The sequence below is a fragment of the Manis pentadactyla genome, chromosome 9 (assembly GCF_030020395.1).
Source record: "Manis pentadactyla isolate mManPen7 chromosome 9, mManPen7.hap1, whole genome shotgun sequence".
Classification (NCBI taxonomy): domain Eukaryota; kingdom Metazoa; phylum Chordata; class Mammalia; order Pholidota; family Manidae; genus Manis; species Manis pentadactyla.
The window spans coordinates 116,871,826-116,885,343 of NC_080027.1; the positions used below are offsets into that span (position 1 = coordinate 116,871,826).

General features: G+C 35.3%; 1 protein-coding gene across 2 annotated transcripts in view; it reads right to left on the reverse strand.

Annotated features, from left to right (window-relative positions):
• Positions 1-13,518, reverse strand: part of INTS7 (integrator complex subunit 7) — a 96,601-nt gene that overhangs the window by 12,257 nt on the left and 70,826 nt on the right. For both annotated transcript variants that reach the window (XR_008999395.1, XM_057507995.1), the window contains exons 14-17: positions 9,220-9,414; positions 8,252-8,355; positions 7,153-7,221; positions 290-422 (exon numbers count right to left, since the gene is read on the reverse strand). Coding sequence is in view for 1 of the 2 variants with exons in the window: in XM_057507995.1 (XP_057363978.1) it covers positions 290-422; positions 7,153-7,221; positions 8,252-8,355; positions 9,220-9,414 (501 nt within the window). In the remaining variant the exon portion in view is untranslated. The remainder of the gene's footprint in view (positions 1-289; positions 423-7,152; positions 7,222-8,251; positions 8,356-9,219; positions 9,415-13,518) is intronic.

The following is a 13,518-nucleotide window of genomic DNA, read 5'->3' on the forward strand; positions in this document are numbered from 1 at the left end:
AGTGATTCTAAAATGTAGTCAGGGTTGAGATTATTGCAACTGCTATTAAACTGTTACAAAAAGGAAAAAGTTTTATCTGCATTCTGGCAGAGCAGATTTGGCATGTTCATGTGACTAAGCAGCAGCTACAGACTTTTCCTCACAACAGTGCTACGAGGGAGGTACTACATTAGCCCTGCTGTAGACTGGCACAGAGGTGAATTTGTTGAAGTCACGCAGTCTAGGTGCCAGAGTTAGGTAAAAACCCACTTGCACATAATAAAAACCCAACGAAACAAATGCCACTTGCCATATAAGAAACAGGGGTATATTTCCGATTGAGTGATTCCACCTCCTCCAACACGTGGTTGTATACAGACATCATTCTTCTCTCATATTCACTGTCAGCATGCACCGCCCCAGTAGATCCATACTCCTGAAAGCTGAAGTCAAAATCAGTATCAATTAAGCAACCAAAATAGTAACCACTGTAATGTCTAAATGGGTCAGGGACTCTCCACATGCTCTCCTTTAACTTCTAAAATAATGAAGCAGGCACCGTTACTTCCATTTAACAGAGAGGAGAGAGAGACCTGGTGAGGTGGTCATTTGCCTTCAGTCACACAAGCAGTAAATGACAAGCTTGGAATTCAAACCCAGACCTGACCTCAAATTACTTAAGACTTAATCACTCTGGTTGTTAGGTAGTATAAAAATGTTTAAACTTTGTCCCTGCCATGAGGTGAAAGAGAAATAAGACATTTGAAAAGGTATTTATCAATAAAGCCAGCAGACAAGTGCCAAATGACCAGTAAAGACATGTAAATAGCATGTCAGAATATGGAGGGAGCTGAGGAATGTCACAGAAGAGATCACTCTTGAACAAATCACTAGGTGAGTAAGAAGGGTAAGACTGGAAGAGATGCAAAGTATGGAGGGCATTCATGGCTGTGGAAATGGCACGAATCTAAAGCATGGACATGAAATTCACAGGAGTGTTCAGGGAAGCGCTAATACACAGAGCATGCTGGGAAAAACTTTACCTCGATTTCCTTTTTTCCCTCTACTACCTCAAACCCAAAAGTATTTCTGATATTATTTCCAAGTGAGGAAAGAAAGCAAAACTCTTTCATTCTAACTAAACTTCAAGGGGGCTATTTGAAAATGCAATACAGGTAATTTCACTATGCTGGGTAAGTTTGGAAAACTGGGTTGAGTTGTATAGTATTCTTGATATTCCGAATACCAGTCCTTTGATAGAGTATGTTAGATAATATTTTCTCTGTCTGTGACCTGTCTTTTCAGTTTCTTAATGGCCTTTTCAAGAGCAGAAGTTTAAAATGTAAATCTAATTTAGCAAATTTTTCTCTCATGGTAACTGCTGTTTATGTCCTAAGAAACCTTTGCTGACCCCAAGGTCATGAAGACTTTCTCCAACGTAAGTCTTCTAAAAAGTTTGTGGAGTTTTATCTTTCACATTTTGGTCTATGATACATTTGGAATTAATCTTTGTGTACGGTTTAAGGTAAAGCAAGATTCTCCAAGCCCTCACTTCCCCCAACCACCAAGCAAGTTGTTCCAGCAAAATCATTGAAAAGACTGTCCTTTCCCCACTGAATTATCTTGATACCTTTGTCAAAAATTAAGTGACTAGATGAGTGTCTATTTTGGACTCGTCATTCTCCACTCAAGCCAGTATCACATTGTCTTAATTACTGTATCTTCATAGTAAGCCTTGAAATCTTTAGTACGTCCTCTAGTTTTTCTCCTTTATTCTGAAGTATGAATCACCCTGATTGGTTTTCTAATGTTAAAGCAACGTAGCATTCCTGAGATAGAACATACTTGGTCTTGATGCATTATCCTTCTGTATATTGTTGGATTCAATTTATACATGTTTTGTTAAAGATTTTTACATCTTACATTCCTGAAGAATATTTGGAATTTTTCTTATTCACCTAAGTTATCACATTTATTGGCAGACAGTTATTGTTCCTTTTTGCTTTTAATATCTACAGAATTTGTATTGATACTCTTATTTGATATCTGATAACTGGTAATTTGCTTTTCTTGCTCAGACTAGTTAGTTTTATTAATTTTATTGATCTCAAAGAAAACTTTTGTTTTTGTTAATTTCTAACTTTCTGATTGAGCACTCTATTATCTTTCAATTTAGTTTAATTTGCTTTTTCTAGTTTCATAAGGTAGAAACTTAGACTATCAATTTTAAACTTTTATATATAAATATATAAAGGCAATTTAAGCTATAAAATTTTAAGCTCTGCTTTAAGTTTTGGAGAGTGGTGGTCTCATTTTCATTCTGTTTAACATATATTCTAATTTACCTTGTGATTTCTTGGCCAACTGGATTATTCAGAAGTCTTAATAATTTCTAAATATTTGGGAATTTTCTAAAATCTTGTTATTCTTTTCAAATTTAATTCTGTCAGTCAGATTCAATGCTTTTCATTTTTTGAGACTTGTTTTCTAGCCCAGCAGGTATCTTGGTAAATATTCCACAGGCACCGGAAAAGAACATGTGTGCTGATGGTGGTGGTATACACGTGTCAACTAGGCCAAGCTGGTTGACAGTGCTTTTCAAGTCTTTTACATCCTAAGAAATTTTCTGACAAGTTCTATCAATTTCTCAGAGGAAAAGTGTTCAAAACTCCAACTGTAACAGTGGATTTGTTTACTTCTCCTTTTAGTTCTGTCAGTTTTTGTTTCATATATTTGGAAGATCTGTTACTAAGTGTGTTAAATGTTTAGATTATGTCTTTTGCTGAATTGATCCCTCTGTCATGATGAAATATACCTCCTTATCAAGTCCTTGTCCAAAGCCCACTTTATATGATATTAAAAGTCACTGAAGTTTTCAGGGTGTGCATGATATACCTTTTTTTTAACTTTTGATTTAGCCATGTCTTGATATTTAAGTATACATACTTTTTAAGTATACATAATTTTTAAAATTTAAATATATCTATTTTTAATTTACCCATCTTTATTATTTATGCTAACCACATAAAGTTGGTAAGTAAAAAGCTTTTTTTCTTCAGCCTGATAATCTCTGATGTTATTTATAGTAAGACCATCTATACTTATTGTAATAACTAGTATGACTTGCTTTAAGTCTATCATTTTGTGATTTATTTTCTACTTTTTCCATCTGTTCATTGTTCTTTTTTCCCCTCTTCCCTGCCTTTTTTTGTATTAAATGAGTATTTTTTTTAGTATTCTATTTTATCTCCTCTATTGGCTTATTTTTTAGTGGTTGTTCTGGAACTTATTCACCCTTAGTTTATCACAAGTCATCTTCAAATAATAGACCACTTCATATACTATGTAAGTAAGAATCTTACTTCTGTATTAATTCCACCCTCTACCCTTGTGTTATTTTGGACATTTTACTTCTACACATTATAAACTCCCAAACACAGTTATTATTATTATTTTTTTCTGTTTTTAAGAATAACAGCTTTATTGAGATATAATTGACATACCATAAAGTTCACCCTTTAAAAGCATACAATTAACTTATTTTTAGTACACTCACGAAGTTGTACATTAATCACCACTATCCAATTTGAGAACATTTTCGTCATCCCGAGAAGAAACCTTGTACCTGTTAGCAGTCATTCCCCATTTCCCACCCCCACTCCCACCCCCACCCTGAGTCCCTGGCAACAACTAATCTCTGTTTCTGCCTATTCTAGACATTTCATACAATATGCCAAACAGTTATTATTGTTCTAAATGATCAGTATCTTTTTTAAAAATTAAAAAGAGTGCCTTTTATATTTACCATTTCTAGTGCTCTTCACTCTATTTTATAGTCCTGAATTTATATCTGAAGTAATTTTTCTTCAGTCTGAAGAACTTCAATATTTCTTGTAGTGCAGGTCTGCTGGTGAAAATTTTTCTCAGATTTTGTCTGAAGTTTTAATAGAACTAAATCTTTATTTAGTTTTAATTATTGAAGGGTATTTTTACTGAATATAGAATACTAGGTTTGCTTTTTTCTCCAGAACTTTAAATATGTTGCTATTGTCTTCTGGCTTGCATTACTTCTGATGAGAAAGCAGTGGAATTCTGATCTTTCTTACCTTCTATGTCATTTATCTTCTTTCTCTGACTTCTTTAAACTTTTCTCTAGGTTTTCAGCAATTTGATTATAGTAATATGCCTTGTTGTGGTTTTATGTTTATCATACTTGGGGTTCATTAAGCTTCTTGGACGTGTGGGTTTATGTTTTTAGTTAAACATGACAAATTTTCGGTCATTTAAATATTTTCTTGCCCCTCATTCTCCTCCTTCTAGAATTTCCAGTCACATGTATGTTAGTACAAATGGCATTGTCACAAAGGCCAATGTAGACTATTCAGTTTTTCATTCTTTTTCTTTCACTGTCTAATTTGGGTAGTTTCTACTGATATGTCTTCAAGTTCACTGATCTTTTCTTCTGCAGTATTTTACTGTTAAACCCAGTCTAAACAATCTTGAATTCTATATCCATCAAAGCTATTCTTCAAAAATAAAGGCAAATCAAGATACTGTATTTTTCAGCTCTGGAAATTCCTTTTGGCTCTTTTTACACTTTTTAATTTCTCTCATTTTATCTTTAAATCTTTGAAAGTATTAATAATAGCTGTTTTAAAGTCCAAGTCTATAAATTACACTAGCTGTCATTTATAAGTCTTTTTTTCTAATTGATTGGATTTTCACCTGCTTATTTGTCACATTTTCCTGTTTCTTTTCATGTCTAGTAATTTTTGATTGGATGTTACAATTGTGAATCTTAATGCCGTTGAGTTGTTGGGATTTTGTTGTCTTTAAAGAATGTTAGATTTTGTTTTACTTGTGGTACTTGTGCATGATCCTGATTCTTTCAAGGCTTACTTAAGCTTTGTTAGGAGAGGTCTAGAATAGTCTTTATCTTAGGGCTAATTCAGCCCTAGTACAAAGACGGTGTGACCCTTCTAGTATTTCTTCTGAATGCCCTAGGTGTTCAATGAGGTATCTCCAATTTGGTTGGTGGGAACTCAAACATTTCCTAGACCTATGTGAGCTCTGGGAACTGTTCAGCTTATAGTTTCCAGGTAATTATTCTTTCCTTCATGGTTGTTTCTTGCCTGGCCTTGTGGGGTTTCACCTCATGAATGTGCAGCTTGGCATTCAGCAAAAATTCAGTCTATGCATTCTGGAGCTCTTTCTCTCCTTCCTCCTCTCCAGTACTCTACTTGACAAATGATAGCTTCTTCTGCTTCTCCAAACCTTGATCTCTATCTTTTCAAAGACCACCAGGCTCTACTCTGGTTACTCCTCCCTGAGAATGTCTACAAGTGTCTCCAAGCAGAGGAAAGGAAGGACTATTGTAGGGCTTACCTTATTTGTATCCCCTCTCTGAGAGATTACATTCTTGAGTTGCCTATTGTCCAATGTCTGAAAATAGTTAACTTATGTGTTTTATTAAGATTTTAGTTGTTCGAATAAAAGGGAAAGGCCAGTACTTGTTACTCTGTCACAGCCAGAGCCAGTCCTTTATTTTTTAGGCAGTAGGCATAGAGTTTAAGTATAAAGGAATCATGAGGATGAATAAAAAGCTAGAGTAGAAAAATGTAATGAACAAGCACCTCCGATGTTTTTTCTTGATGATACTAACAAGTTGGCATGAGGTAGACAATAACATTCATAATTATAAACATCTACCCTCTCCTACTGCACATTTTCTAATATTGGCTCAGGCATTATGTTAGCTACTAGAGATACAAAGTTGAGTAAGACGAGGTTTCTTCTCCTAAAAAGACATCTAGGCTATGAAAAAGATAAGATGGATTTTATAAAAATTACAGAGAAATATCAGTGTTATGCCTCATTCACTTAAGGTTCTTTTTAGCAAGTCCTTCTTTACTTGGAAGGCACAGGATATATTATATCAAAAACCTAAGTTTTAGAAGGAATCTACTCCTTGCAATTGTATACCACTGAGAATGAAACACAAAGAACTCTCCTTTATGGTACAAGCTCTCTTCTCTAATTTTTACTGCTATGAAGTGAAAGATTATGGGAATGAGTTTGAGGGATAAAAGGGGATGAAGAGCAATGAAAAAAAGATGGTAAGAAGAGGAGAGACTGAGAAAGTAGCGCATGCAAGCTGGTTAGATAACTCTCTTCACCTTATCCCTGCTGACAGTGCACCCATCTCACTGGTAACAAGTCAATGAAGAAAAACACTTAAGTCTATTATGTCCATCAACAGTACAATGATAGGTGTGTGCTAAGAAGGAAATTGAGTACAGCACAGCCAGAAATGTTGTGAACCTGGAATTATCAATTAATTGACAAAAACTGAAAAACATGGAGATCTAAGAATGTTTTGGAGCTTAAAATGGAGGGGCTTATTTTTTAGAAAGCACAGCAAGTCTGAGCAGAAGATGAGCATGGATGAGAGTAAGATAAAAGGAAAAAAAGTAAAAATTACTATGTTATGAAAATATTAAAATGGATCAGATAAGCAGGAAAATAGATATTGAAGTTGCCAAATCTGAAGTAGGTAGCACTTTAAAAAAAAAGGCAAGGATCCTGGTATTGCCCATGAAAAGAAATGGGAAGTTAATGCTTTAGGGGAGAGACAGATCAACTGCTTTGTTGATTATACTGTCTCTGAGGAAGCTTACCCTAGGGTCACAGGCCTTACTAGAACCAGAAATTACAGACAGCTGAACAGACTACTATAATGGGAGAAAATATTTCTTTAAGAAAATATTTTGAATAATTAATTAGTTAATGGGAGAGCAGAAGAGAATTTTAATAAAGCAAAAACAGGAATATCTTTTTGTTTGGGAAGACAATAAAAATTTCAAGCTCAAGCTTAATTATATTATTAACTCAATTTTTCATACCAAAGTTTAGTTAGAACACACAAGAAGGATATGTTCAAATTCAAAGAATTTCTTTCAGTTATTTTGTCCAAGTCCATGTCCTTGAAAACAGGAGATAGGAAGTAAGTAAAAGTCAGAAGAGCCAGGTTTTGTCACTAGCTATGTGACCTTAGGCAAGTGCGGGGGAAGTTCATCCTCTTTATTGCTTTTACAATACCTCTTGCACAGCAATTGTGATGATGAGGTGAGATAACATTTTAGAAAGTGTTCTGTAAGGTATTATTAGAAATACCTTGCTGACTCTGGATCCAAAATCAGGGCTTCTATTGCATGAGATACCAGTAAACAGCTCTGCTGCTGTCTGGGCTAATGTTAAGGTCACATGTGAAAATAGAGAAATCCACATTAAACTTTATGTTATCTGAATATTAAATAAGTCAAGAAAAGGATTATATTTTTAATGAAGGTAACCATAATGTTACTGAATGAAATGCTCTGGGGCTCTATTGTTCTTTAAAGGAACAGTGTGATTCTTAAATTCTGTTCACAGAAGGGTACTTCAGAGGTTGTCTAATGTGGGAAGGGGGAAACGAGCAGTAAGATCTATGATTCAATCACAGAAACTGTTTTTATCCATCTTAGATATAGTGGCTTCACTGATAAAAGTTAAAAACAATGGCAACAACGGTCTTTAGAGTGGTTACTCCAGAGGTTCCCGAAGTGGGCGTGTAAGGGTTCTATCAACTCTCCTGAAACTGTATGCAAATTTTTGGGGTGTGTGCATATATGCATTTTGTAGAGGAGAGGGTCCATAGTATTCATTAAGTTTTCAATCAGGAGACCAAAGTGCCAAGAACTACTGATTTATAGGTTCTACAACTTAAAAACAACTGATCTCTTCCCTCCTTTCAAGAAGGATTTGAGGCTGCTAATAAGAAAATATGGAGAAATTAAAGAGGGCATAGGGAACAAAAGTGATGACTAAAACTACTGAATGATCATTAATAAAGGTGAGGGGAACTAGGGTTGCTAGCCATGAAGAAAAGGTAAGGCAAAATGGACATTTTTCTCTGGGGGGAAAATGTTTTGTGCTGTCTACTGTAGCTCAGGTGATCAGAGTATGCAACATAGGAGGACTTGGGTTTTGCGTGTTCTCCTTAGATGTAGAGAAACACGACCACTGAGCCACCACACTTTTTTTTAAAGCCTGGTGAAGTTATAAAGTAAAATTATACTGCTCATACTAGATTTCAAAGGAGAAATTATTAATTATGATAAATTTGTAGGCTTAGCTAATATATATTTTTCAGTTGAGCATATCTGAAGTATTTACTCTACATTTAGAGGAATGTTTCCAAAGAATAAGAAATAGTGAGACAAGCTTAGGATACAGTTCTACGTTCCTTAAAGTTGCCGAATCAGCATCAAAAGATGCCTGATAAAGATCACCGTATCGGGAAGCAAGGCTTCGGAATTCTTCCATGGACTGTTTCATCTATGAAGAAGGAAAAATGTCAGTTATGATGAACAAGCATGCCATCATTACTTGTATAAACACCACAAAAACCAGAATATGAAAAACCCATCCTCAAACAGTAAAAGAATCCAAAAAACATTTCAACTCCTTTCATTTCCATTCCATTCACTCCTAAACTGTAAATAAAATTAACAAAGATGGCAAATAAAACTATAAATGTTCACAAAATTATAATATATAATATATATAGAAAAAACACTGCATTTTTAGCTTCTTCAAGTTCCACTAAAAAAATTAACATTCATAAACATCCCAAAATTTCTTTAAAATGCCCTTTCTCTTTAAATAAATATGCAGCATCTAGTGAGACATCACCCATCATTTTGTCATTCTAATAACACATCTGCCTATTTTTGGCAAGACAGTTGAGTTAATAAATAAGCTTTTGATATTTAATGTCTATGAGTCAAACCACTGATTTTTACATTTCAGAATTTTTCATCTCACAACTAACCTCAAAAACCTCTACAGTGTCACAGAATCCAAGAATGGATTAACAGTTGCCAAAGAAGAAAGGGACTGGGGTGGGGGTGGGGGTGGGGGTGGGAAGGGAGGGAGAAGGGGAATAAGGGGCATTACGATTAGCACACATAATGTAGCAGGGGGCTCGGGGAAGGCAGTATAGCAGAGAGGACAAGTAGGGACTCTATAGCATCTTACTATGCTGATGGACAGTGACTGTAATGGGGCATGTGGTGGGGACTTGATAATGGAGGGAATCTAGTAACGACAATGTTGTTCATGTAATTGTATATTCATGATAAAAAAAAAAACCTCTACAGTGTAAATAAAAACTACACTGAAAATAAAGTTAAGACATACCTGATTGGAGATGCGACCACACCTCTGAAGGTCATTCCCTAAGGTCATGGCAATTGTTGTGGCAATGGCAGGTGGGGGGCTTGTCTTCAGACTATTACAAGTACAGATAAGTTGAGAAAAGGCTTGTAGAAGGTCAATCCTGAGTTTTACAAATTCACACTGAAAACTTAAAGGATTCAGTGGTGTACTGGCAGCCTGGAAAACAGAAAGGTAATATTTAAGACAAAGTAAACAGAATAGCAAGATGGTGTTATACCAAGTATTTGTCACCGTTTATGCAGAAGAGCAGTAGTTCTAACATCGATGGATGAACACCTACATTATAAGGGGAATGATGTAATATTAGAGAGAAAAACACTGTTATTAGCATGCATTCTGAAAATGTATGTTCCCTCAACCAGCAAATTCCCTACTTCCTATACTCACAAAGACCCCATAATCTGTGGGTTGGCTAGATCATCAGTAAGATATCATATGGGGGATCTTCAAGGACATCATCATTCCTCCAAAATCTCGTTATCACCTTCCTTCCTAACCTGAAATTCTCATCTCTGCAATCACTAATAGAATTTTTAAAAGCTGGGAGGAAAGAAAGGTAAGGGCAGGAGAAACATGCTGCTTGAGAGTCCCTGTTAAAAAAGCATGTTGCCTCTGCTGCACTGATGGAGAGTGACTGCATTGGGGTGTGGGTGGGGACTTGATAATATGGGTAAATGTAGTAACCACATTGTTTTTTCATGTGAAACTTTCATAAGAGTGTATATCAATCATACCTTAAAAAAAAAAAAAAGCGTGTTGCCTCATGGCTGCCTCCCTCCACTGCTAGCCAGACTAGTTTTAAAACCAATTTGAGTAGATATTTTAGAATGCATAGAGAGATCACCATGGAAGAATAAGTTTCAATGAGGATGGAAAGGTGTCAGCGAAAAGTCTTGGATAGCAAAGAGTACCATTAGCTAGCTACAGGGAACAAAGAATGGTAAGTCAAGCCAATGGGGGCAGAGAATTAAGACAACCTTTAATTATTTAACAACTACCCTAGTGGAAAACCCAGCACAGTGCACACAACAAAAGGCATACTAAAAATATGCTAACCTAACAATAAATAGATGCATAGTGAAACTAATTTCTGACATGACTAGCTTAAAACAGGCTGATGCTGTTTCACAGACACTATCTTACACTTCTCTTTTAGCAGGAGAGTCAGGTATGTAACTCTGGGGTTCTAGAAATCAGTACATTACCAAGCATCACACATTGACCTTAGTGTAGTTCTCTCTTCTTTTAAGTGTCAAATGATAAGTTTTATTATTTGGCAGCATTATTTTTACTCTTATGAAATAGTCAACCACTCCCTGTATCCTTTATAAGAATATACATTTGCTATATATCCCTTTCAAATTGCAATGGACCTTGATGATATATATATATATATAAGCTACCTGCATATAAAGTTATACAAGCTACAGGTAATAACTGCATTAAATATACTGAATTCTGTAGTTTTTCAAACTTTTGGGATGTTTTGTTCAAATCATCAAACAGCATAGATTAAGATATTAAGATCATTTCGACTGTTTTTAATTTTTTAAAGATTTGATTTTCTTTTACAGGAAGATAATGTCTCCCTTCCTCCACCCTTTAAGCTGCTGCTTGCTATTTTTAATTTACTGTTGTCATTAACTTTAGAAGGGTCAGGGGTACAAGCAGATGTATATGATATGATTATAGAAATACAGTACAGATCATCTGACCAGACAAAACCACTGGCAATACTGTCCTAACATGCATTATCAAAGTAAAAGAAAAGCGAGATGTACTTATAATGAGGGAGACTTACTGCTAACTCTGGATTTCTGAATATTTGGTTGATAAGACAAGATGTTAACTTTGAAAATGAGTGTGCATCTTGGATTGTGTTGTACTGGAGGAAAGCGATGCTAGTACCCATGTTCAAAAAGCACACACAATAGATAGATAGGTCACAAAGGTCGAAGACTTTAAGAGGTACTATCACCCATGACAGCCAGAAACTGTGTAAGAAATAAAATCCAGATTTAGCAGTTTGAATAATGCCAATAATAAAGGGATATCATTCACTTTATACTGGGGCTAAAGCTTAAACAGAGATTGGGTTCTAAGGTCAGCAGGGAAGGCAAAAAACCGTAAATAACCAAAATTACCCCTGGAAATTCCTCAAGAAGGAATTATTTCCAGTAAATTCAACATAGTCAGGTGAAGGAAAAGCAAATTAAGTGTTCTCTTCTAATGCTCATTATGGGGTATAAGCTAATTGAGAAGAACTAGCTCCACCACTTAAACTGGTATTTTGCTTCCCCATTATTTAAACAGTATTTTCCTTCTCTTTTCTGTTTTTTCTTGTTTTGCCTAAACAGACAGTTAAATCTGTATTACATGCATATAATGCTACTTCACTGAATTTCTGTTTGTAGTACACAACCTGTTTTCTAAATGGAGCTACTAACTGAAGAAATCGATGTGGCTAAAATGAAAGCTACCTGATAAGCTCAGTTAAAAATAATATGTATCTATATCTTGCAATAAAGAACATTAACAACCAAGAGTAAACCATACTGTAAACTATGGATTTAAAGCCCCCAGTAACCACCATTTTACTTTGTTTCTATGAAGCGAATTACTTTAGCTATCCCATATAAATGGAATCGCATGGTATGTGTCTTCTTGTGACTGGCTTACTTTACTTAGTATAAGCTCAGTTTTTGAAAGAATAAGCCAAGCTTAATGCAGCAGCAGACTGGACTGTTTTAAACTAGCCCTCCTGCTAAGAACAACTGGGAAAACTGAACACAATACTAAGAGCATCTATTTGAAAGCAATGAAGAGCTCCTAACACCCAGACCCAGACCCAGACCCTAACCCTAACCCTACTGAGACAAGGGCTTGCATGCCAAAATCATGAAGAAATAGAAAATCCAAGGAGGTAAGACTGATATTTTCTCCCTTGAGATACTGGCTAATTTGAAAGCTGCTCCTGAGAGTCTGAGAAGCTGTCAGAGCTGTCAGAAGTCTCCTAAGACTAGGAGGAGGCTGTGGAAAACAGGCCAGGCTTTCAGCTGTAACCTCAAAGGGCGTAGTCTTAGGAGTTAGGAGAACCCAAAAACATACTGATCCTACAACAACTGAAGCTTTGCTTTGAAAAAGTTCAGTTTGGGTTGCATTAAGGTGATCTGCCCTTAGCCTAATTGCCTACCAAAAACAAAGAAAGATAAAGTAAGACTCTGGCTAATGTAATTACTATAGTCTTTCATATATATTGTGCAGAACTAAATGAAAAATAACCAAGTATACAGAAAAGACAAAATTCCCCAAACCAAAAGGGGGAAAAAAAAGGTCAAAGACACAGATCACAATAGTTCCAGATAAAAGAATATCAGATATGAATTTAAAAATAACTATGATTAACATGTTAAAGAAAGAAATTAAATGATAAGATAGAGAATCCTGGCAGAGAAATGGAAATGGAAAATACAAAATAACCAAATGGAAATTCTGGAACTGAATAAACACAATAAATAAAATAAGAACTTAGTAAATGAATTTTAATAGCAGGTTAAGACACAATGTAAGAGAGAACTGCAGAACTAGGAGACAGGTCAGAAGAAAACATTTAGAGCTAAGTATTGAGATGGAAAACGCAGAACAGAATGGAAGAGGTTTATGAGTCATGGGAAAGAGAATAAACATAGGTGCACTTGGAGTCCCAAATGAGAGAGAAGGGTACAGAGGCAATAGCTAAAGACATTATGTTCTAAATGTTCCAGAACTAGTCAAAGTCATCAAGCCATAAATTCAAGAAACACTGTGAATCCCAAAAGTTATTATACTGATAAGAGTATAAATTGAAAAAGCCACCATGGGCAACTGGCAGTATTTGTCAAAGTTGAACTTAAGTATATCCTCTGACACAGCACTACCAGCTGGAAAAAATACACACCTACACCAAAACACATGTATAAAAATGTTCAGAGTTGAATTATTCTTAATAGCCCCAAACTGGACATAACCCACATGTTCCTCAACAATGAAATGTATAAACAGACTGCTGTAGCAGTCACCCAAAAGAATATCACAGAGCAATGAAATTAAGTGAACTACTGCCATATGCAACAGAAAATATGACACACAAACATGAAGCTGAGCAAAACTAGAATCAAACAAAATGTAACAAGACGGATGGATCTTAAGAACATAATTTAGATAAAGCAAGTCAAAGAAAAAAATATATGACTTTTCATATAAAATTCAAAACTGAGCAAC